At 36.1% G+C, this 27,139-nt stretch overlaps 1 protein-coding gene across 3 annotated transcripts in view; it reads right to left on the bottom strand.

The window, feature by feature from the left end:
* LOC111038287 (RNA-binding protein Musashi homolog Rbp6) overlaps positions 1-27,139 on the bottom strand; it is a 381,310-nt gene that overhangs the window by 44,568 nt on the left and 309,603 nt on the right. For all 3 annotated transcript variants that reach the window (XM_022321331.1, XM_022321333.1, XM_022321332.1), the window contains one exon: positions 26,262-26,310. In XM_022321331.1, the coding sequence (XP_022177023.1) occupies positions 26,262-26,310 (49 nt within the window). The remainder of the gene's footprint in view (positions 1-26,261; positions 26,311-27,139) is intronic.

Here is a 27,139-nt window from a genome sequence, read left to right as displayed (position 1 = left end):
TTTTACGCTCCCCCCCCCCCCCCCATCCTCATCTTACCAGTTTTTTTTAACGAATCCATATATTACTCAATGTGGGCAACGTAATATATTATTATAATATCGTGAACTTACCCCGTGTTCTTTAGTTATTTGGATATTTTATCGTTTCAGTTTAACGACTTAATATACAGCGGGTGCACAGACGAACCTTTGAAGTTCGGTTAATGCTGTTCTTTCGATCGTTTAACGGCCGTGACTTTGATGAATATTTTAAATATTTATATGTTTCCATCCTAATGGCAAATGGCTGAAGAAAATACGGTTGACGGATAAAACAAACATACGTGAGTTCACATAATATATATTTAAAAATATATTACCTTCCAATAAGTCTATATGATTATGTCTGGGAAATGAATAAAACAGTGCATTTAAAGTCGTTCTGCAGGTAAAAGTAGAAATTAAAAAGAGATTCAAATCAGAAGGGAGGAAAAAATGTATATCGTCACCGTTGTCTAAAATGTATTCCATCAAAATAATATAGTATCATACAATTTCATAATCGTAATTATTGAACTGTGAATAAAGATAAAGGGATCACATTTAAAAAAATTTCATTACACATAAAATGTTTATTTTTACACATGAAAAGGCGCGTTGTATGTAATATTTCAGGCTTGCATTTGTAAAGAGTTTTCCGACAAACGATTTGTTGCGATAGTCTCAAAGGATTTTATTAAAAGAATAAATGAAAAGAAAAACTCAAAGGATTTTCGTTTTATTTGGTTTTTGACGCAATTCGTTTCGGATTAAAATTGATCCAGACGTCATACGAGGCACTAGTTAAAAGTTGCGCTCTAAAGGATATTAAACACTCATTGAAACCATTCTCAGGGGCTTTCGAACGGTGCAAAAAAAAAAAAATATGAAGTGTAAGTTTCTTTCAATATTATCCTTTTCCCATTACCGACGCAAGAATTTCTTCCGTGGACGTGAACGGGAAATTATGTACTAGAAACACAGGACTCAACCAGGCGTTGATTCCAGGCTAAGAACTTCATTTTTTCTCTTTTAATTTACTAACTAACAATACTAAAGCAATTAAAAAGTTGTTAGCCGTAAGTACATAATTTACAGCATTAAGTCTTAAGTGCAACATAATAATATTATGTACTTACTATTTTTTTATATACCTACCTACGTACATAAATTAAGACTAAAATTTTCATTTTGAAAACAAACCCGATCGAATTATATTTTGTGATCAACAATAATAACATCTATGTAGGTCAAACATGTATGATGGATAATATTATGCGCATAACTCGAAATAATATTATAATATATATTATGTAAATATTTCATACGCAGTTATCTTTCACAGGTAAACGTATACACATTATAAATTGCTGCCTAGATAGTCATTTGTAACAAATAATTGCTAAATAATAAAACCTAATATTTTATGCATACTGTATTTAGGTGCGTATACTATTTCCATACAAAATTATATTGCAGAAGACTCAAGTAAATTGTATATTTCAGTATTTAGTGTGAGAGTATTATGATATGCATTTTCATAAAATCTGCAACAAGGTAAAACCCAAAATAATAAACAATTTTCGATAATTGTTGATGCATGCGAAATCTTTAATGAATATACCATATTATATGATATTACAAATTATGATACCCAATCGTCCGTCAGCGAGAAACGACGGTATTGTTTTACTAAAATAATAATTATGTTTACTTTATACATATAATGTTACGTGGTGGCACCGAGTCTATATGCATCCCAAGTGAAGAATTATTTACTAAAACAAATATATATATTTTTTTAACGAGAGACTCGTGCAGAGATATTCTCGGTAAATTTGTGTGCGTTTTTATTTTAATTTGTTTGCAAATGCGTTAAGGGTAACGAGCGCTCGACACGATATATATTCGCAAATCGACTGACGAAACGTTTATTATACAAACTACGCAAGAAGAGTCTCGCGATAAAAAAAAAAAATCACCTGCATTATATTATATGGGTAAACATTATATAGGTACCTACGCTTATTTATAAAACACAGTCTGAGGTCTGTCGCACGCCGAGTGTAAGAGTCTTTGGCGATGTTTGAGAAAGTGGCGGTGGTCCGTCATTGTGTTCAGCTAAGTGTGAGTGGACAGGGTTGGTGTACGAAGGGGGATGAAACGGACCGGACGGACGATTATTCGAGAGATTCTATGCGGGAGGTAAACGACGCCGATTAATCGTCTGAACTGATGAAAATAAACTACTGGCGCGTATATATAGGTATAAGGTACCTGGGTCGCGGTCGTGGTAATAAAAGTCGAAGAATTAACCGTCCGGTACAATGGGTGCAACTACGCTCGCGGTTTTAATGAGAACGTTTAACGCGTAGGAAGGGAAATGGTAGTGAAGGTGGCTGTGGTGGTGATGGTGGTGATGGTGGTGATGGTGGTGATGGTGGTGTTAGCTAGTGCTGGTGGCTGTGGCGAGAGGTAACAAGTGGACGACAATGGCCAAAAACTAAATACGAAACTACGAAATTTCAACAGGGCTCTCGGGGGCCAACAGGGGGAATCTTCCAAAAGTTCTTCTTTAATTCTACAAGCTATGATATATGAATATACCTGCTTTTATACTATGCATATACTCATATTATTACAACAGTGCCCGAGTCACTTGGGCAATAAAGATATAACACGATTTCTATAAATAGCATACATATTTCCATTTAGTTCCATAATACATCGTCGGTGAAAAAAAATCGTACCTGTGCGTGGTTTCTAATCGGTCGATGAAAAGGACGGAATGATAATTTTTTTTTATGTGCAAACCAAGAGCCATAGGTAGTTTTTTTATTTGGTCTAAATCATAAGCCTTCTATAACACTAATCACATAGGTAATCATTTCGGATTTTAGTCGAGAATAACAATGGCAATAGCACAAACGTCCCGGATGAGTTTTTTACTCTTATTATTCATTAAATGCTAAAATCCGATTTTTCACCCAATACATACTGTATTTTAAACGAAAGTGGTGCGTATTGTAACCACCGCTTTCGTAAATACGTTTTTTTTTTAAATTCGATGAATCGTGAAAAACGCACGATGATATTTCATCGTTATAATATATTGCACGCCAGAGGTTTTCGGTTTCACCGCGAAAACGATACGGGTTCCGAGTGAAAATAAACGTCCCCGGTCCAATTGACCCACCCCCGTTACCACTGGATAGCCCACCGACTTGTAAGGGAACACGACGGTAACGGACACCCACAATAATAATGATAATAATAATAATAATAATAATACCGATGGTTCGTATACGTTTCTAAAGGGTTCGCGGTCGGGCATGCGTCGTAACTCGCAGTGTACATATTATATAATATACTATATAATATATTATCCCCGCACAGGTGCACATATTATAAATTAATACGATACACCTACAATATATTATGCATATACCACTACTCCGGTCATGTTATTACACGCGCCGGCTACGGTAAAGATTTCGGAAACGCGAACGTGTTACAGCACGAACGTTCGGGTCCCCCGGAAACGACGATAGCACGCGCCCTGTCGGTCCGCCCCCACCCCCCCCCACCCCCGCTCATCGTTTGGCCGCATGCGGGCCGAATTTTTCCCGAGAAGTCCAGAGTGCTTATTTAGGGGGCGGCGGCGGTGGCGGCGGCCCTTCGTGCCGGAACGCGTGTGCGTGATAATTATTATTTCTACCCCGACCGCCGTGTGTTTAATAAACGTATCTATAGGTACTATTATATTATTATTATTATTATTATTATTATTATTATTATTATTATTATTACATAGGTAGTTGATGGCGTTGTAAGCGTGGCAGTACCCATATAATATGTATATCATGTACTTGCGCTATTTATATCGCAGTAGCAGTAGTTGTCGACGACCGTGTTTTTAATCGCAACCTTTTAAATAAAACATCGCAGCTATAATGTGCCAGCGAGCCCGGCGTGTGTGTGCTATGCATGTGTATCATACGGCTACTAACATCGCCCTTTCGGGTAAGGGTATATGCCTATATATGTACAGTTATATACATAATATGTACCTGCAGTAACTGTTATACTGCAACGACGCGACGTGCTCCCCATCGTGTGTATATACATATACACATATTAAATATTATATATATCCTTTACGACCGCACCGTCATCGCAAATGCCGTTCCCTACTCCACCTTGTACCCTGAGGGAATCGCCGTTAAGCGCATGCGTGTGTGTATACTGTCGGGCAATTTAAATAACGGCCGGATGAGTGCTTGGCGTGCCGAGTCCGTGTTTTACATTCGTATGGCCCAATTAGAGATATTCCGTCGAAGAGGGGTAACGGGGCGCGTGGAGACGTACAACACGCGTACATATTGCTCTCCAGGGTGTGTGGGCGATGTGTGTGCTTTGCAGTGTATGTCGGTGTGTATGTTAAATGTCAGTGTTCATACGCGAAATGGTGTCTTAAAACCTTTTTAATGAAACGCGCGACGCGTATAAGACGCGTTACATTATCTGAAGGTTCACGCGCAACCATAACGCTCGCGATTATAACACACACACGTTTATTTATATCACTGCTGCAGGTACTGTAGTCGCACTAAATTCGAAACCGAGTAAACCAACCACTGATGCCGCATATAATATATATATATGTAGTATGTACTATATTAGGTGTGATAATGTGCATCAAAGCAAGTATATAATACTATGATCAGGAATACGAATGCCGAAATTACGTTTCACTTATTTGTTGCGTTTATCGCAATGTTCACGAAACACGACGCCCATATCATAATAATGTAAGACGTGTTTAAAAGTGCGAAATCGAACTGTTCGGCGATAATACCGGCGTTTGTGTACAATATCCCATTAAACTGAACGAGAAAAACGATGGATACAACGATTACGTACAGCAATAAACGCTCCGCGAACACGGCCCTGCAAGAAGTGTGAAATCGTGACAAAAAGATAAATGTAAAACAAAATACTTCAAAGTAACAACTACATACGCATTATTATGGAAACGTATTCTATTATTAAATTGACATATTTACACTCGAGGCATTCGTTATTGTGGCACTTTAAAAAATAGAGCTATATCAAAAAAACGTTATAGATTCATAGCAATTCTATGAAAAAAAAAACTTTCCGTAGTAAATTATAATATACTTTGCTTCAGACCATAATACAGTTGTAGTAAACATTACAGTACTTTATTGATTTTATGAAAATCGCACGATATAATAATATTATGATGCTCGTTATTATGATTTGAAATTGCAAATCCCCATAGAGGGACGGATGAAAAATGAAAACGGAGTAAGATGGTACCCCCCTCCCCTTTACACACATTGATCACAGATAAATTATAAAATTATACGATATAAATGAAATATATTAAATAATCTCGGTACAACGGATTTATAATTTTACAATGCGATGAGCGGTCTATTCGAGTGCATTCACGGCGGATTGTTGATTTATGCATTTATATTTTATGTTTTTTTTTCAGTTTTATAATGCCATCAAAAAGATAAGGGGGCGAAAACGCGGTGTGAGGGCAATTATTTAGGAGCATAAGAATCAAAGTTGTGGATGTCAGTTGCACGACGAGGCGTTAAGAGAGCGACTTTGGCAGTTTGATGCGAAGGGGGGCGCAGCGGGTGACAGAGGTTTTTATTGGCTTTTCTGGTGAAGATGACAAGGAACGTGGGGGGTTTGTGTTTTATAGAGTCTGTAAGGTTTATATAAATACGAGAGGAAATAATAATATACACGCGAGAGGTATTTTATATATATATATATTGAAATAAAACGTTCCCGGTGTGACACGGAATTTTCCGTCGTAAAAAAAAAAAGAAAAACAGAAATAAACACGGTATAAGAGCATAAACCGAATTAAATATTCAGGGATGCACGCGGCTACAAAGTCGGAATTAAGGTTTGCGGGCCCGGCCGATTTTTTATGCACACGGCGGCCGCGTAGTTTTATTAATCCGTCCGTTCTTGCGACCATCGATCCGACGAGGACACCTGCGATTTGATTTTACGGTTGTTTTCACTGCGTGTCGGGACCCATATACCAAAGACCGACGTGGCATTAGCTATAAAAATCGGCAACGAACGTTCAGTGGTCCAGGTATCGCCGGGGTAAAAATAAAAAATAAAAAATGAAAAACCGCCCCAGCGATAACCTAACGGCAGTCGCCTCACGCGCGCCGTTAAATTACGGCTGGTGCAGTGTACATAGTTTTTTTTTTACGGAGAAACGTCGCGTGTACGTATATTCGTCGGAAAAGCGCGGGCACGGCATATATAAATTAATGTAGGGTTGGCCCCAGACTTTGAATTCCGCAAAACCATTTAAACGAATTCCAGGAATTGCGTTCAGCCGCGTATATGTTGTGTTCGGTTACATATACGAACGGACGTCACCGAGTTCCCGTCCCGCTGCGAAGAGGTCATCCGAATGTTTTCTTTTTCAGATTTCCTTTTACGAAGGCAATTTTTTGTCCGGACTCGTTTCGTTTATATTTTCTTTATTTTTCATCTCTTGTCAGACCGAACTATCGCATTTTATTTTATGTAGGCTATTTTTAATTTAAAAACGAAACGGAATAATTAGACAACATACGTTCGCTACACGTCTTATTTATTTTCTCTCTACGAATCCTTGAACAATGACGTGTTCCCTATTTACAGTTATCGTACAACTGATTCACCCAAGTATTTCAAATACAATATACTTCAGCAGTTGCACATATTTATTATATCCAACCATTTATATTTCTACGACTAATATATCGCTATTTGTATAGTTTTTTTTTTTAAATGTATGACCAGAAAACAAGTTGAAAACACTAAAAACAACATTTAAATTAATAATTTTTCGGTTCTTAATACAATACAAATTTTTTTTTTCAATTTTTTAATTCATTATTATTATTTTACTCGACACAAGGGGACTCGGTCGAAACATGCAGTCTTTGTATAAAACAATATAATCGATAGCCATAGGTATAATAATATTACGAACGTCTAAATGTATAATACCAATCACTTTTAACTTTTCATGTTTTTATAATGATAGTAGTATGAATTTGTTGGTTCTGGCTCCATTTTTACAGGGAGATGAAAAAAGTTCAAAGAGGAATGTATGGCTTACAATGTATCAAATCTCCCTGAAATAATGGAGCCAGAAACAACAACTTAATTAAATAAAACTAATAAAATTATTCATTTTTAGGTATACGGTAATCAAATGCACTGCAAGCGGAAGTTTCTCGCTTCAACTTTTTTCATATCCCTGTACAAATGGAGCCAGAACCAACAAATACATACTTCTAATGATGATGATCGTATGTACATTAAATATGAATGTTTTGTGGTAACGGAACGTTATAACATGATTTCATGTGCCTACTACAACACAATATTATATTATTGTATTATATATTAAAATATTATGTCGTCCGAATTTTCCAAATTAAGAATATGAATGAAAACAAAACCGATTTTTCATGTTTCACATTTATTATCGTGTAAGACATTCAACAAAAAAAAAGCTGCACAGAATGTTAAGAGTTCGGGAACATATTATATCTAATTGAATTCTCGAGAAGTTCTAGAACAAATCAGTTACAACTGTAAAGTCAATATATAAAACGATTGTTTCACACACGAAATTTCCAAACAACAATTGTAACCAATTATGTCGTAGTAATTTTAAGTCACTAAAAAATCGCACACCTACATACATTATTCATCTATAACACGTACAGCAGTGACGGAGATAACAATAACAGCAACAACAACAAAAACAACATCAGCGACGGACAACGATAACAATTTATTGATCACGAGAAAAAAATACAAACGTAAAATAACAAGTTGAACGCTTCGCCGACGATCTTATATATAACACATTGGTAGCAAGGTTGTATAAGGATACTAAAACACTTTCCCGAAATCGACTGAAATCCATCCAAAAGCATTTCTTCCAATCGTTTTCTATACTTTAGTTTATGTTTATTCTTAGTCTAAGTACGTTTGCTTTTTTTTTCTTATTCGGATGAAACGATCTACGTTTTTCGTATTTATTGTTACGATTTCATTTAGCGACTCTCGATAATGTTACAGGTACCTACGACGCGAGACCGCCGGAAGCTAAAGCGGACAGGATGAGAGATATAGCGATCCTTTACCCGCAGAGCCCGCTCCCTCCTGCAACCATGCACTTTTGCCATCCATCCGTATAGAGGTGAGTAATAATTATCATTCCCTTTACCAAGCTGTCTCAGTGTACCAATATAAGTGTCTCACCCACTATCCATTACTCCAATCCTCTTGGGTACCGACATTTTTTTAGCACATGCAGCCGTAAGCTATGAGTAGGGGTTTTTGGAAAATGGTCGACACATATTATGACTATAATTTGATATGTAAAAAAGACAAGTAGACACGTCCATATAACGTATTACAGTATGGATGATAAGCATTTTATAAGTGCTAATGCAAATATGAATTTATTAAAGTTTTCGGCCGACATTTTATCGAATATAAATTTTACTTTACATAATATTATACTAATTGTATTTCACTTGTACTTTTTTTTTTATTAATTGTCTTATGATTTATATAGCCTTAAATCGTAAGCCATATTTGCACAATGTTTCCATTAAATATACATCAACGTTTAGATACAATGGATAAATTGCATTATACATTTAGACAGTAAAAACAAAATATGCTTTAATTGCATTATAATATCGTCAGATGTATATTAAGTTAATACTTTCTTGATATAAAACGCTTACTAAAATAAAAATGAACTAAAAGTTGCATCGAATTAGTAAATTTTTAAATTTAAACAAATTTTATTTCATTTGTTTTAGATTCCTATCGGTTAGGTACCATACACAAAATCTTATAAAATAAAATAAATGAATAGTTTTGTTTTAATCAAAGCTAAAGTAATTGAATGATGTCTTAGTAAAATACATTTTCATTTTCCACGATAAAAGAAAAATTCAATGGAAAAAAGGAAACACTATATGTGTCAATAAAATTACCTAGATTTTTTTACTATTTTATTTTTGTAATAATAATTGGTTTTAAATTCTAAGTAAATATTTTAGATAATAGATAAAATTAAAAAATAGGGAATTATGGGAATCCTTGTGTACCTTTTGTAACCCTATCAAATATCTTTCGTTCACCAATTACCGCTAATTGATATTATATAATATAATTTATTTCCCAGGTTACCAATTATAATTAATAACATTATTAATACTCTGTGTATTATATTTACATGAATAATTAGCGGTAGGGGAAAGCACTTTTGACCATTATAATATTGTTATGACTATGCGTGTCTTATTGAATTTTAAGATAAACGTTCTTGTGGATATTATAATTATAAGTATAGTTGAATATTGATAAGACTTATTGTGTTAATATTGGTTATATAGTTTTTCTAAAAAAATAAATAAGTACATTCATATTATCATAATATTGTATTGAAAAATTATACATTGGGGAAAATTGGAAATTTAATGGAAATTGGAAACTGGTCAAATGATAGTATTAATGAAAGGAATGGACGAATATGACGGTTACCTCATAATTTATTTATATTTATCTGGACGAGTCTCACTCGTGGTAAAACTTTTCCTGTATGTAGGTCAAATAAACGTTTAAATTTTCAGCAGCACTCTCACTTACAACCCTTTTATTATAGATGATATAATCTCAGGATTTAAGTTTTGAACCAACTGTTCATAAATCATGACTACACCAACATGATAACCTATTTTACTTTTATATCTATTATATTTAACTCGGAAATTTAGTAAGTGCACGTGTACAACTCCCGATGACTGTTAATTAGAAATTTGGTTTTTAAATAAACCTTCATTATATTACCATTAATATTACTATTCAGAATTATTAAAAATATTATGTTCACTGATTTATCCTATTTCTATATTATGGTTTTATTCAGTGTGTATTCATTTAATGATTAAATTAAAATTGGTTATCAAGTAAGTAGTGGAAACATAATGTATGTACTAGAATTGTTGTGATTCAAGTCATAATATTATAATATTTTTATATTGAAACTATTCATCGATATGCAATCGTTTTACGCGAAAAGTAATATCTACCGGCAAAAACTAATTAAATACGTATGAATAAATCTCATCGGCAACAAAAAGAAAACAAATATTTTTTTAATCTAATAAGATTACGTCTTACGGTAGACTCCGAATTGCAATTATATCATGAAATGTCATTGAGATATTGCAAAAAGTCTGTATTGTCTGCAAATGACGTTAAATTGACATAATTCAATTTATTTTTTGGAATGAAATGATACTTGCAGCTGTCGTCATTCGAACCTCACTGCCTTTGTCCCTCTCTCTCTCTCCCTGTCTCTCTCGCTTTCTCTCCTTTCCTATAGAAATATATCAGTTTATATATATATATTATATAGATAGATAGATATCATTTTGGTAAGAAGGGTGCATTTTGTATTTCGCTCCCACGTAACAGTATTTTTTCTCTTGAATATATACAACTACGATCTCGAAGAGTTTTGACAACTAAAAGAGTGTCCGGTGCGGACGATAGATAACATTTAATGAAATACCGAAAATACGATGAAATACTTTCGACTTCATTTTTTCTCGTTACGCTTTCCAGACAAAAAATACTGTATCCGTAAGCAAATCTACGCGACATATACATCATTTTTGGCAGTGTACACAACGTAAGTAAACATGACGTCCGGTGAGGCTCAACGTGGAACCGTTGTCAAAAAAAAATAAAAAAAAATGATCGGTGTGCCAACGGAAAACAAGTAAACACATATCCGTATATTTTAAACACCGAGGTCACAATAAAAACTTCACGTCCGATTCAGGGGCGCGTGCTCCCTTCCGGGAAAATCGTTTGGAAAGTTTTACGAAACAACTATATGACGATTTGGAAAAAGCAGCACAGCAGCGGTACAAAGAGCCGTGGGCTGATGGCTTTGATAATACAGCGTCACTGGAACACTGTACAGTAGCAGCAAGAATTCGTATTATTCCGCGTAGTCGGTCTTTTCATTTTTTTATGGCCCCGGACGCGCACGGCGAGTAATAATTATTAAATATCGAGAAAAAAAACTTTATTAAATATACAATCGGTGTAAGTAATATCTGACGGCGGTATCCGGCGAAATCCAAACAATACACTTATATAGAGGTATCTACGCACCACGGGTGAAAAACGATTACCGATTTTTCAACTGGGATTAAAATAAGTAATGGTTTCGGCAATGGGGCAACGCCCATATTACGACTCGGGCGAAATTGAGTTTAAGCATGCACACAAAATAATATTGACCCCCCCCCCCATCCCAACACTAAACCAACGACGCCGCTTCTGCTAACTGAGTTCTCGGCAAAGTAACGGCCGCTCCCGAGCTTATTGACGTTTTCAACACACACATTATTTATACACCCTTAAAAACCTGCACCGTACAACAATATATCGGTTTGCGTTTTCTCGCCCTCCGCCAGGCCGAGTCCGAATGCCACGACTACTATACACAAGGCTGTCTCATTCCTCTTCTCCCCAACCCCCCACACCGTATGTATATTGTATTAAACATAACAACATACCTTCTCCACCCTGAGGGTAGTTTGATTTTTTTTCCTATTCATTGATGGCACAGCAGTTGGAGGCGTTTGGACGACGCAGTGCACAAATTAATTATGCTTTCGTACAATACGACCGTAACGGTTTAATAAAATAGCTTTCCTTTGCACTCAATCGCTGTTGTTTGATATCAATGCGGTTTATGACATTATTTTATTGTGATTTGGACGGGGATGACGTTTAACCTCCTTAACCCTACGTAACCGACGAATTCGTTTTGAAATTAGTCGTTCTTTACACGAGTTTTTATCAACAGAAACGTTTCGGTACGACAACGGTTCTTTTAAATTGTTCACGTGCACGGCTACCGGAACAGCGAATTCAAACAGGCTTCAGATTTTATAAATAATTCAAAAATATGTTATATATTATCCTGCATGGTGTCCGACATAAGTCATAGGCAACGCGTATATAATATGTACCTGCAGATATGACTTGGGCGGCGAACCATATACTATGTACATAGGCATATCGTTGCAGCGTGTCGGAAGTAATGAACATTATAAACGGCGAGCGAACAAGCTTTAAACGGTACAACAACGCGGTTTGATGATATTTCATCGCAATAATTATTATGCGTTAATAACAATAATAACTACCACGACCGTGTACTTACTCACACCAGGTAATAGTTATGCTCCTTCGGCATACCGCGTGTTCCCGTTTAATCGAACCGCGACCGGTCGTTTGGACGGTCTTACCCTTGTAAATATATTATACATAGGTATATTGTACGTAGTCTTATCGTTCGTATAATGGCAGTGCGTGCTCCTTGTTATTGCACCCAACGACGTCTTAGCGCTCAAATATTTGGCCGCACGTTTATCTCGACCAACCATCCTCTGCGGGTCGTATAGACGTAAAACCGACCGCGGTAATCGCCGTTTAATGGGTAATTTTATAATATATTACGCCAGGAGTATACCTAGGTACATTGACTGCGGCGGAGGAAATGCAATAAAGTTATATTATATAGTGACCGCCGACCTGTCCGGTTCGGTTCAAACGGACGCGAGTCTACAAATCACGAATTCGACAGCGTTATAATATTCTAACAATGCAAACACAATATACAATATTACAATGCCACAGCATTGTTAAGCACCGACTAAACCAAAAATATTTCGATATTATGTTACAGCCGCGGTGGCAGCGGCGCGCGTCGTAACGTGTTTAATAATAATAACAATAATATGATGTAATGACATTACGATTTATTGTCATCCGATAGTTAGAAGGAAAAGCGAAGCGGGGCGCATGAGCGACTAAAAAAAAAAAGAGAGAAAAACCTTTACCTCGCCGCTTATATACAGCAAACGCGGAAATAGGATTTTCCGGTAATTTCGCCGTTCATATTACGCGGTTGGCAATTTTCCACGAATTTGATGGCACAACGGGCCGAGCCCCTCGCGCGTCTTGTCCCGTTGCCAAATGTAATCCACCGGCAAGAGCGGCGGCGGCGGGGAGGCTGCTGCCTCTCTCATTCTATCTCTGTCCTCTCCCACGGGCCGTAAATCGTTTTGGCCCGATGTCTCTGTGATCTTTGTCTCCGCTCACACGGGAAAACCCGACTGAGGCTCATACAACCCGCGACCCACACCACCGAGCACATCTTATTCTCCGACCACGCCCATCCCTGTGCCACCTACCCCGCACGCACCACGGCGAGATGAGTGTGCGCCCGTTCGTCCAACAGCGTCCCATTTCTTATAATGTTATACGTAATATAACCTCCCTATAATATATCCTTGTATCGCGTATATAATAATATAATATTATTAAATAGATGCGAAATTTCATTTCCGACACTGCACACACTTTACGCTCACACACCCCCGGCTGGTAAAATATAAACGCTATGACATTATATTATTCGTTACATTTATTATTATTTTTTTCTTTTACATAATATTTCCGCGCGAGAGCATCGTCTCATTCGTCGGCCGAGTTCTGCAGTGAGTACAAATGTAGGTAAGTACGCGATACGCTCTGTTCGTTGTGACTCGAACACGACATAATATTATATAATATTCGATTATTATGCATATAATGGTATAATAATATATACGCAATGTGTGGTCGCCGGTTGGGCTCCGCGCTATTAAAATAACATCCCGGGCGTCGAATTCGTTATTTCGACGAGCTCCGAAGACATTCAGTCGTGTACGGCAATCCCATAAATTTGGGTATAAATACACACACATATATATATATATATATATATATATATATAGTGTCGACGATGACGTCAAACCGTCAATAGCGGTGGATGTAAATCGAATACTCAGTGAATGACGGTGCGGACTAGTGCAGGCGGTGGTGGCGGTGCGCGCGATGTGTATAAGTACACACAACAATACAGTGAAATGGATTACGCGTATAAACATCTGTCAATTTCTCCCATTGGCCAAATGGTTTTTCCGTGTACCTATCGTTCGGCTGCTACTTTCGACTGTGCCGTGTACATATTATATCGCACGGAGGACGAGGACCGCTCTCCGCAAACACGGTGGCTGTACTACCGCCCGGGCGGGCGCGTGTCTTTAGTTCGTAATGCGCGTGTTATCGCCGGGCTGAAGTGCAGGAGAAATTTCGTGTAACGAACCCGTAGTAGTAGACACGATTGGGGTGATAGGGGTGATCGTGTGCAAAAATAATGCAAAGTATTATGTATAACTGATAGTAGGTGGGTACAAACGAAAAATGCAAGAGTTTGATAGTGCGTAATATTGTGGGTAGAATCGAAGGCAACGCCATGTGCGAATCTACCTTGAAATCTTTCGTCGGACGTCGCGGAATACACGGTCGACACTGTCCCGGGTGTGGTAATCGGTATTCGCCAGGAATGAGTGATCCCGATGACGGTACGATTAACAAAATGTATGGCAATAATATTATCGTGGTATAGACATCATCATCATCATCAACATCATCATCGTGGTCAAATACTGCAGGCAGCTACGCGAAAACGTGAGCACAGGAAGACGTTACAAACCTAACCCAACCGGATTGTGAGAACAATGACGGCTGGAGAACTATATCTATCTGCATAATATTATATCGTACGATAGCCGGGGAAAAAATGATTACCCACGACCGGTACATAATATTATAATAACATGAGCTATAGGTTTGTCAGTCTCGTGCGGGAATATAATATTATTATAGTAAATAACATGTATATTACCTGCAGTCAGGTGTGTTCGCGTATCGTACACGTGCAACTTGGTCGTGATTTATCTACGGTCCCCAACAGATATAAATATATATATATATATTATATATGTATGTGTGAGCACATAATATTTATACTAACGCGACACACACGCGAGTGGAGGNTTATATATGTATGTGTGAGCACATAATATTTATACTAACGCGACACACACGCGAGTGGAGGTACCGCCGGCGATGGCATATATACCTACCGTTTTCCCTAACGGCCGCAAATCCATTTGATCAGAAAAGCGGTGAGGGCGGCAGTAGTTATAAGGGACGATGGTTTTCAGCGTCCGGACGACCGATGAGGGGGTGGACCGTAAAGGGGTGGGGGCGAGCAGCTGCTAAGCCGTTGCGCCGAAAACGCACGCACACGCACAAAACATACGAGCGCGTAAAAAATAACCAGAATACACAAGAGCTCGCGCCCGGGCGATTCTAAATAATGGCTTTAGGTTTGTTTCTTTTATTATTATTACTATCACTATTATTATTATTATTATTATTATTTCGTTTCGCCGCTCCCGCACATTTGTTTTGTTATGTGTCCGACCCGTTATAGTTTGTTTCTCCCTCTATGTTGCCCATGTGTCCGAGACAAAAGTATTGAGCGTAATATCGAAAAACGACGACTTCGTAATACTTTTTTTTCGTTTTCGAACCGTTCGTCTCGTAAGCGTTTCTGTCGTTTGCGAAGGGCCAAAGGACGACGATATTATTGAATATTATTGTACTACGTTTTCGAAAGAAATCGAAAAATCGGGTGGGCCCAGTGTGCGATAAGGAGTTGGTTAGAGAGTACAAAAAAAAAAATAGGAGAACAACCATATTGTCATCGAAAAGTAGAGAAAAAAGTTATATAAACGGATTTAGGTGCGCACGTCGCCGTCGCCCGACGGAGAGGAATCTTTGCGTGTGTGTGTGTGTGTGTGCTAGTGTGTGTGCCATGTTGTAACGATCCCGCGTTGTGTCAACAACCTCTAATGGACTAATGCCTGCTTGTTTGTGTGTGTGTGTGTGTGTGTGTGTGTGTGTGTGTGTGTGTGTGCGCGTGCATACGAATACGCTTTTCGTCATATCTGCGAAAACAAGAAGCGTCTGTGATAATGGAGAACGCGTGTTCCAAAACAGAGTAGTTTCGGCCGTGTGTATGTGTGTGCGTGTGAACGCGCGTCTATGTATGGTACGTTCGTTCTGTCACCATCGCCGACGGATTTCGAGTTTCGACGCACAGACACACACGCAGACACACGCGCAGACACACGCACACTCAAAAGCACTCGCACACATATTTATTTTGCCACCACAGCCGGTGATGGGTTTCCATTGTGTTTAATTGTTATTAACGCACGCACGCGCGCATTCAGACGGTTATCTCTAAAAAACAGATGACTAAAAAAGGCGGCTCTACCTATACTATGCACAACAACGGCTACGACGACAACGACGACTCGTATGGCGGTGAACCAGCTATATAGTATTTGAATAGCGTGGCGACGGCACACTCTCTGCTATTATACGTACACGCACGCGCCACGTAATTAGCTAAATATTTCCACAAACTCTTTGCTCGGATATTATTATAATAGTGTGTAATAATATTATGTGCGCGCGTTGTTCAAACAATGCTGCAAATACGACGTACACATTAATTAAATTCGTCCGCGCCGTTGGACTTAGGCTTGGAGAAAAAAAACAAATAAAAACAAACTTCACCGAGTCTTGTCTGGAATAAATAAGTAGAATGAATTAAAATATATATATATATATATATATTAAAAAAAATAAGACTAAGTACCTACCGCCGGAATGGTGAACTTTATTTCTGGTGTAGTGGGATGGAGTAAAAAAAAAAAAGAAAAAAGAAAAAGAAATTAAGTAATAATGGCCAAAAAGTATATAAATTAAAGAGCCGAAAATGAAATTATCGCAGCTGGGGGTTTCTGTGGGCAGGGGTGTGTGTAGATAGCTGCTATTTATTTGCCACCACCGCTCTAACCTAATTAAAACAATTTCTTGGCGGTGATTTTCTTTTTCTCTCTTTCGCCACATTATTACTATCTCCCTTTTCGAGACTTATAACGTGTTTTATCAAACTGGCCGTTCGCCCAAACTTTTTCCCGAACGTCACGTGATTATTGGAGATAAGGACTATTTACAACATGATTTATAATATTATAGAACATATAATGTAATACTGTTGGTTTTCCATGAAACGAAACAAAATATATAAGTTTTAAAACGACATAATCATAATATTAATTAATATTGTTCCATCGTTGTGTGAAATTTCATTTAAATATGGGTACTAGCGGTAAATAATTATTATGTTCTCGACCAATCGAAATATTAAATTGAAGACTATAATAATATAATCAACATAATATTAATGCGCTTGTTTTGGAAACTATATAATATAATATGACGTGACCATTCGTAATTTACGTACGCGTTATACTGTGGTATGTATTATATTATCAAATACGAATTGTCCCGGGCTATTGTTGTATTGATTTATCGAAAATCACCGCATTTCATAATATTACGCTTTTGGCCGAATTTGTGGTCTACTCTAAACACGAATTACGTCTATTATACTGTTATATTAAATATTATTATGGTTGAATGATTTTGTCGAAAATATATAATATTATTAAGTGGATCACGGTGACGAATCGCGGATTTACCCTAAAGTATTTGCGGAATTATGAGATCCTTCAACAACCGATAACCACAAAATATGAAGTTTTAGGGTTTAACCACCATCCACCAAATTTCACCTATACATCACATATTCAAATTAAACACGCATTCATCGTATCGAATAAAAACGTGAACCAATGATAACAAACTATAGTGGAGTCGTCAATTTCATATCGAACGGAGGACTCCCGTTTATCATATTATCATTAGGAGAAAAAAACAGACCTTTTTTTTTATAACGGTACGTCGAAAATGTCTTCGGCAATGATAGAGAGACTTCATCACGTTTTCAAGGAAATTTGGTTTCTATTCAATACTTCGATAATAATATATTTCGCCAAGGCCAATCGGTCGCAAAGATGATAATAATATGTCATCGTGTTGGGTATAGTCACTAGCTGTACTTATGCGTCACGTCGATTTCGTCTAAAACGGGTCCAAAAACAATCTTTTTGAAGTACGAAATAGTAACAATAATATTACAATACAATGTTATATACGCTCAGCGGGGCACGGGTTAAGGCGGGCTGCACTGGACAATAATACTATAGATATTATTATGCGTCTAGTACGGCTTATAACAATAATAATAATAAATAATAATCAAAATAATAATTGTATACGGTCGTCGACCTGCATGCAGCACCCTGCGCGACACGGCCGACAGAGGCGCCCACAGCGGTTTCGGCTGTGTTGACATTGGACAAAAGCGCAAAGGAATATTATAATACGCTGTAAACTCTTGTCATTTCGTTCACCCACGTGAAATTATCCGGCAACTATTTCGTTGTTTGACTTTCTGCTTGTTGTTCTCTCAGCGATTTTAAGGTTATTAGCAGCAGCAGAGACTTTTCCTTTCCTCCCCGTCAGGCAATCGACGCGAGGGTGCGGGACCCAGGATTGTGAGCGATGGGGTCGGTAAACCGGTGGCAGACGAGAAACATTAATAAGTAGCAGCGGGTGTGCCCCTTGTGTGTGACGTACGCCTCGGCAAACTATACGCGATATTTATGTGCCCGCCGCCCGGTATTAATTGTATATATAGTAGGTATAGGTATAGTCGAGATATGGCCGAATTCTTTTCCAACCCCACATACACCTCCCCAATACCACCCTCCCACCACTAATTGCCCTACTCCAACAAAACGTTTCATTACATTTTATTAACGACCTTGCAGAATGTGTATAGGTATATATTATTATATAAGATATCGCAAGACTTATTGCCCCGCCGCCAACCCAACGTGGACAGTGTTTATAATATATCTATTTATATTAAATTTAATACATACTCGTATAACAGAACAGTTAACAATGCGAAATCACGTAAATACAGATATATAGAGAAAAACAATTAATTCCACGCCATCGCCAATAGAGCCCCACCGCACCATCACAACGTATATATAATAAACGCGAGTCGTAAAATTTCGTACATGAAGGTAGTTATTGTTATTATTATTATTATTATTATTATTGTTCTGGTTTTCGTAAACTACTTATATTTAGTATATATAGCGACCTAACTATAATAATAATATGTGAAATGACAATAATAATGACTCTTTCGAAAAACAAATATATTGCCGAAAATTAAACCCACGATGTGTAGGTAAGCACATATATATTGGTATGCGGTAGTCGTTATATACACATACTTGTAAGTAGCAGTAATAATAACGCGTCACGCGATCCATAACCGACATGACTTTTGAACTTGGAAAATGCAATACCTACAGTAGTTTGTTGTTTACCTTAACTACTTTGATTACAGATACAAATAGTTTTATTAATTACACTACTTGTAATTACTAATTTTTGTTCAAATAAAATATTTAAAGAGTTTATAAATTGGTAACATTTTTCCACAAAATGAATCTGATGATAAGATATTTAACACTCGAAAAGCGAGACTAGTGTTTAAAATACCTAGTTATAATATAAAAAAAATTATTCTAATATTATAGGTACTATGTTTATATTAACCGTAGCTATTTAGACCCCTTACAATATTATACTTATTTAACAGTTTGATTCTACATCAAGATACGGCGAGAAAAGGTATAGAATTTAATAAAAAGTTGTTCCAAGACAGAAAAAAATGTTCCCCGATTCTTTCCTGCAACACGTCAATCCGTTACGAAAACAAAAAAAAGATGAATAAATACGATAATAAAAGGAAATACCTATGAAGGAATTCAAACAATCAATTTACTTGTGCAAAAAAAGATAACTTTCACAACAACTGTATCCTGTTTTATTTTTTTTTAAAACACTAAAAAGAAAATGGCTTATTAACAATTCATAAGGTTAAAACCTTTTGAAACCGTACCTATAGTCTCGGTGATTATTTATTATTTACACTTCAAGTGGTAAATTATGTTCAAGTCTTATATATTTATACACTGTACCTAAGTTTTAATGTATAAAGAACAATATAAATATTAAGTATTAACAAATAAAAGTAGATACAGAAGTTTGTATCATTAGAAACGTGTGAATACTTTGATTTATTTAAAAAAATTTCAAAATGTCAACAAAAATGTCTATATTAAATTGATTATTCGTTGTAAATTTTATACGGAATATATTGTTAATAATAATAAATCATTTTATTAAAATAAGACGAATTAATCGTATATTATATTTTATATTAAAATTATTATAAAGTTGAGACTCTATCGTAATTATTGCGTTTTCGAGTCACTAACGAGGCAAAGCAGACTCCATTAAGTGTGGATAATTAACTTTGGTGTAAACGAATCAATTAAAATGTTTGTTCGCACTAACGAAATTGCATGATTAAATCATACCAAATACGTCTTTATAAAACTATACATAATGTATAAAATATTGCATGAAGGCATTCGATAATCGACGTACACTTTCTTCTAAAAGCTAACGAACTATACAAAAAAACCTTTTCGAGTGTAAAATTCATCCTAACTACTATATTCATATTTCATAGGGAATAAGATAATATTCATATTATAACAATATAATTTATTCTGGAACTCTAAGACCTCGTATACCAACAGACGAATAGTTAAAGTATATTAAGGATACGTCGATTATTTTTCAGATAATATATATCAAAATAGGTTTGATTTTTTTTTTTTTGGCAAACAGGCTGGTTATTTGTAGTACTCAATTTAAAAAAAAAAAAGACAAATAAATTGTATACAACTCCAAGGTTTCAAAGTTGGAGGGCACGAGCAATTTTTTTTCATTCACCAATAACCGAAAAAACTGTGAAACACTCAACGTACGCGGTGGATAAGAAAGCCGGTATAAGAACGACAGTGGTTTATGTGTTAGGCGCAACGGCAAGTGTGCCGGTAGGGGAGGGCAACCGATGGAGATATTAATCACGGAAACAACACTGGTCACCCGTCGAAATATCTGTCGGGTATACATCGAGGATCGAGGATTGATTAATGGGCGAGGAATACGAAAATCTTTCACGTTTTGTATGCCTGGCCCAGACGTAGCCTGTCAAATTATCTTCGAGGGCTTCCTTTTTGCAGTTGAAACGACGCTTTGTGTATAAGACAATCGTTTTCAATCGTTGCCCTTTCGTCTGCTCCGATAGTCCGATGTGCATTTATCTTATTTTTTCGTCCCCGCACCGGCCAATCCGAGCCTCGCCCTTCCCCCCTACTGCTCGCAACCACCGGTACCACCTTACAGTACCAATACCCCCGATCCCCTCCGCACCCACCGTCACTTTAAAAACCCGCTCGTAGTACCTTTAACAGGATGAATTACGGATATTTCACTCGGATATAAAAAGGACAAGAATAGAGGAAATAAGGAGAAGAAAAAAACATAAATCTCTGATAGATAATTGATCTGCGGGGTTGGGAAGGGTTTTACGGTGCGCTTGCCGTGCAATATAAAATACGGACTGAACGAGCTCGGGGTCTTGTTGAACAAATTTATGTTGAAAGGGCCACTCCATTTTAATCTACGATAAATCCACCCCCCTCACACGTACACGGCACAAATACACGCGTAAGTACAATAGTATGTGCAGCAAATTGATGTAGTCACTGCCACAAGTCAACTGTAAGTAATCGTAATCATTATTCGTTCGACGATGCTAATTTACAAATTTAATTAGTATAAATAAATTATATCGATTGTATCAATAAATATATAATGATGATAAAATATATAGGTACCCAATGATCTGAAATTATATTTTCGCAGACAATACTTGTTTTGTTGTTATCTAATACAAATCACTTTAAATTTATATTATATTCATATTTATATTCATATCACTAAATAATGAATAAAAACATTAAAACCATATGTTGTAAAATAGGATATTAAGAACAAACCAAAAACTATTAAACAAACAGACACTTTATTTTAAATGCTAAATTGTATAAACTAACAACGATTGAATTTTAATACAGACTCCCATTATTATATTTACATTCCAGCATATTTAGTAAAAGTTCAGTCTACACAAGACAACAATTATAAAACTAATCAGTTATTAAATTATATATTATAATGTCAAACGTTTAGTAAACTAATGTTAGTACATCAACGTTAGGTTAGAATTAATGTAAAATATCGTAGTACAAACACGATATACGGGAAAAACTATCTCTCGGATATAAGAAATTATAACTTGGACATGCTTGTAATCATTTTACGAATTTTACGAACCTCTTGAAATTAGATAGTATGAAACTCTTGTGTATCGCATGGAAATAAATCAGTGCAATAACCGCCCAAAATAAATAATAAAGACTATCAATTTGACTAAAATATCATGGGATAAAATTTCAGCTGTCTGTATATAGAAGGTAGCCAAAATATGACTATATATAAAACTATTTTAACTATTTCGTTAGAGTCACAAAACAAAAAAAGAAGCAATCGAACATCGAAATAACACCACACACATGGTTGCACATATTGCATAATACGGATTTCTGGAATTTTCTAATACCGTCTGATGACTATAATATGACATATCCACTAAACGTATTACATATTATTATGTTAGATAAATATTAGTATCGAAAGGTACTTAATAAAATACTGAGTATTTGTGTGTTACATCACTTACATCGCGTTTGGATGTTCAAAAACGTAAGTAAAAGAGGTAGTCACATCGTATTTTGTTTTATTATATTATGCTGCAGAATACTTGTCTAATTCTTTTACCATGAACCAGCCAATGCCATATGAAAATACGAAGAATTTAAAAAAAAATCTAATACTAAAAACAAATTATGATAAGTGGACTATCTAGAAAATTTTAAATTGTATGTCCTTAAACGTCCGAAATTCGGGAAACAAAACAGAGGTAACAATCCATTTTCCACCGTTTACCCGCTGTTCTACCGATGCTCTTTTCCGGTGTTGGCGGTGGGAAACGTGTAGGTGTTTCCCGTAAAAAGAAATTCAGCACAACCCTCCAGCACCGCTGTGGGGTATACGCACTCTGTGTATACGCACACACACACCGTATCGATTCCTATGGTTTTTACCAAAAGCGACCGATGCTTTAGGGGTGTGCACACCTTCTCTCGCTCACCCACCATGGATGTTTCTCGCTCTACCACAGTACAGTTTATGGTTCGGAAAAAGCGAAGGAGAACGGTGGTAAAGGCGGCAGCGGTGGAAGCGAAGCGTAGACCCCGGCCCCGTTGACAGCGGAAGACTAATGACCGGCCCGGGCCGTATCGCCCTCGCCGACGTTTTGCCATCGCGCGGATTGTCCCTGTATCCACGCTATATATTATATTGTATATATACGTATATGGTGTCTTTTATATTAAAAAATAAAAATGCATTTATATTATATTATTATTATTATTATTACTTATTATATTCGTCGCGTGCATTATGTTTGTTGTTATTTTCGTGTGACTATTATATTATTTCGCTCTAAACTTTTTTGGTCATCCCACGTAGCAATTTTTTATATTAATTTAATTTCGCTTTACAGACGCATTTCTGTCAGTTATGATAAAATTATTATTATTATCATCATCCAAAAAAAGAGGCAACCAGATCGTAATAGTAATATAAACGTCGTATACAGATATTTTTATAATAGATACCCATTTAAAACTTGGTGTTTTAATATTAATAATAATAATAATAATAATAATAATAATGACCATAATGATTTACGATAAACAAATGAAAACCATAAAGAAAACATGTCACAGCCGTGTTATTAGACATAAAAACGTCGTTTCGTGCCAGAATAATTAAAAGCATCCTATCGGGGTAAATGTGTATTCGAACTAATACGATGGTACGAGATTAAGGAGGGGACGAGCTAATTTTCCGGAGTGAAGCACCGAGATGGTTTAATCCCGAAAACAGGGCCGAAATTAAACCTTAAATCTAGCCAAATCTCGGTGAGTTTCTTAAGTATTTCCCCTTCCACCCAACTCTATCACACTCACTCACTCACCATTTCTCTTCTTTTTAAAAAAAAATCCTTCCCGCTTTTTCACTTACACAAATCTCCATTTTCGTATTTACGATCCGCAGACGAAAACGAATACTGGAAATGGAAAAGTACTCATTCCAATTAAATGCGAAGCGCATTGCAACTGCCAACGAAATCCATTCACACACGCAGCATAGGTACAATCACTTATACACTTATCAGCGTGCTTTTCCCCAACTCGGGTATACATAGCATAAAAAAAATCCAAACCATTTAAATTCATATATTAATAATATATCGTACACATAAATATTTTTTTGCGTTTAAAATTCACCTTTATTTTTTCGTATTATATATAAATATAAACATAAAAAAATATTGACTGGAAAAAATATAGATACACAAGTGTTGAGAATTAAATTGGCTCAGGATTGACTGAGGCGCTGAAAGAAGATAATAACCAACGCACCCTAAGAATTATACGGCCCCGAGAATATTGCTTTTTCCTTAAAAAGGCCATTAACTCCGATCGAGTTCCTTTTCTTTCAATCAGTAATTTATCGCCGACACACCCGGGCCACTACGTTTTCATCCCAAGAGCCCATGCCAAAATGTATAATCAACATAATTTATAGAGAATCACAAAAAAGGAGAATAAATACTTATAATATTCCATTCTTTCTTAGAAAAATAACGTTTAAGAAACTTAAAAATTGATACACAAACAAATAAAAGGCAGTAAAAAAGTTCTCATAATTCTCAAAACGGAAAATTGTGTTTCAAAAATCAGATCAAATCAAAAGATTTTAGCTGATATTGAATAAATTGAATTCGTTTTAAACAACTTATTGTTGGCTGAGCTTAAAGTTTATAAGAGAAGGGTGATTTTCAATAAGTCAAAACTTTAAATCAAATGGTAAAGGAAAATGAACGAATACTTTTAAGAAAACAACATCAAAGTTTAAATTGACATTTTTTACATATCGAGAGTTGACTAAGTTAGTTTATTGAAACACTCGATATCATATTTCTTAGCTTTCAAAACGGGAAATATAGAAAACTTAAAAGCACACATACGTTTTAGATTATTCCATATTAAATGCATTTCCGGTTGCTCAACACTCAACAGTTTTAATTTCAAACCTTATAAATTTCAGAATAATATTGCATTTGTAAATGTTTCAACGATGCTTGTAGCTACGCATAATTATTAGATAATAGAACGAGTCCATTAAGTAGAATTTCAAATGGTTCATACTTCATAGACTCATAGTGGTGCTTATAGTTGATTGTGTTTATTTTTTACTTTCAAGTTCACCTGTAAATTTGCACGTGTCATCGGTTCGTAAAGAATAGCCGGAGCGATTTTTATAAACATAGACGCTATTTGACGTGCATTTCCAACTTAGCCTCCGTCAAGCAGTAGACGCCCATCCCGTAAGGGTGAAAAATTTAACGTCATACACAGGGATTTTCTTCTACTTCTATATTTTTTCTTCTACTAGGTCTTTTATATAAAGCGACGAGCATCGCGCTTGAAGATGAGAGCCCCGTCATAATTCTTATAGGTGTTGGCGCCGCCCTAAGAGACGCTTCGTATAACATCCCTTAATAGGCATCCTTACCGCGGCTCCCCTAGTATGCTCATTATTCAACCCCAGCCTTCAAAACAGAAAATGTCGCACGCGCGAGAGTACGTGGTATGTGTGTACATATGTAAGTGTATGTGTGTGTGTGTGGCTATGGGTATACCTGTGTGTGTATGTGTGTGTGTGTCTGTAGGTGTATATTCGTTTTTTCTTTCCACACCCCACGCCGGCACTATCACACGCGATGATTCAAACACCTCCTCTTATCCCACAGTGGCAGATATTATATTTTTTCTCTCTCACCGTATTTTTGCTCTTGTTGGCCAATAATCGGACGTGGTTGTGTAAATCTGACGATAAATCAAACGCACAACAAATTTGTCGGTAGACGTTTTTCCTTCCCATTTATTTTATTTTTTTTTCCAAAACCTTTGCGGTGATAAAAAAAAAAATCATTTCTTGGATTCCTCTCTCAAAAAAACAAAATATATATATGAACGCTTAACGGATAGCAATTTCTCTTGCCCCTTTCAGCCTACATACAATATAATAATAAGAGATGTGAAATAAACCAAACTTACCTCTGTGTCGATTTGTTTGTTTGTCGAACATTAACATCGCGTCTTCAATCTGAAACACAAACACGGATATAATTAAACACGGAGGAACAATATTATAAATGTCTTGATACAATCTTAAACAAAACTCGTGTATTATTATATCAGAAGTATTCGCATTTACAAAATTCGATAGGTTCACAACTGTATATTCTTTGCATTTCAGGGCGATTCCAAGCAAGCAACTATAGCTGTTAAATAATATAATACGATAATTCGCATTGGCATGGCGCAGACCGAGTAATATAATAAAGAACTGGGTCTTTTTTACGGCCGTATATCTCAAACCTGTATTTTTATATGGTTATTAGTGCTTTAATATTCTTGCATAATGTAATATATTATGCCAAAATACTTCGTACAGGTGTTCCATTTCACAATACATTATCATCAGGTCGATTGAATTATTTTTAAAGTTTGCTTGTGTGTTTCTGTGACTGCCTGATAGCGCTTTTTACTTAAGTAGTAGCTACTTGCATAGGTGTGTTATTCATGATAAAACGGAAATATACAAATCGACTACGGAATATATTTATTTTTATTTAATATTTATCTACAAACCACAGTGTACATTCAGCAGATAAATAGTCACAATTTGCGTTTAAAACCCAACGTTACACACATTATACTAAGTACATACATCAATTTATTTTCAATATTATAAAATATAAACAATTGATTTTCTATACTGAGGAATTCTTAAATGTAATATCCATGCCTTTTTCCTTTTGATTTCGAGCTTATTTATTTCAACAAATACGCAATGTTAGCACGTTTTAGATGTGTTGTGTACTTGTGTATCAAGTGTATAATATAATATATTAATGCAAAAAATGTATATT

This window comes from Myzus persicae, unplaced genomic scaffold (assembly GCF_001856785.1).
Source record: "Myzus persicae strain clone G006 unplaced genomic scaffold, MPER_G0061.0, whole genome shotgun sequence".
In the NCBI taxonomy this organism is placed as follows: domain Eukaryota; kingdom Metazoa; phylum Arthropoda; class Insecta; order Hemiptera; family Aphididae; genus Myzus; species Myzus persicae.
Note: the sequence above shows the minus strand (reverse complement) of the source record. Positions and strands in the feature narration are given on the sequence as shown.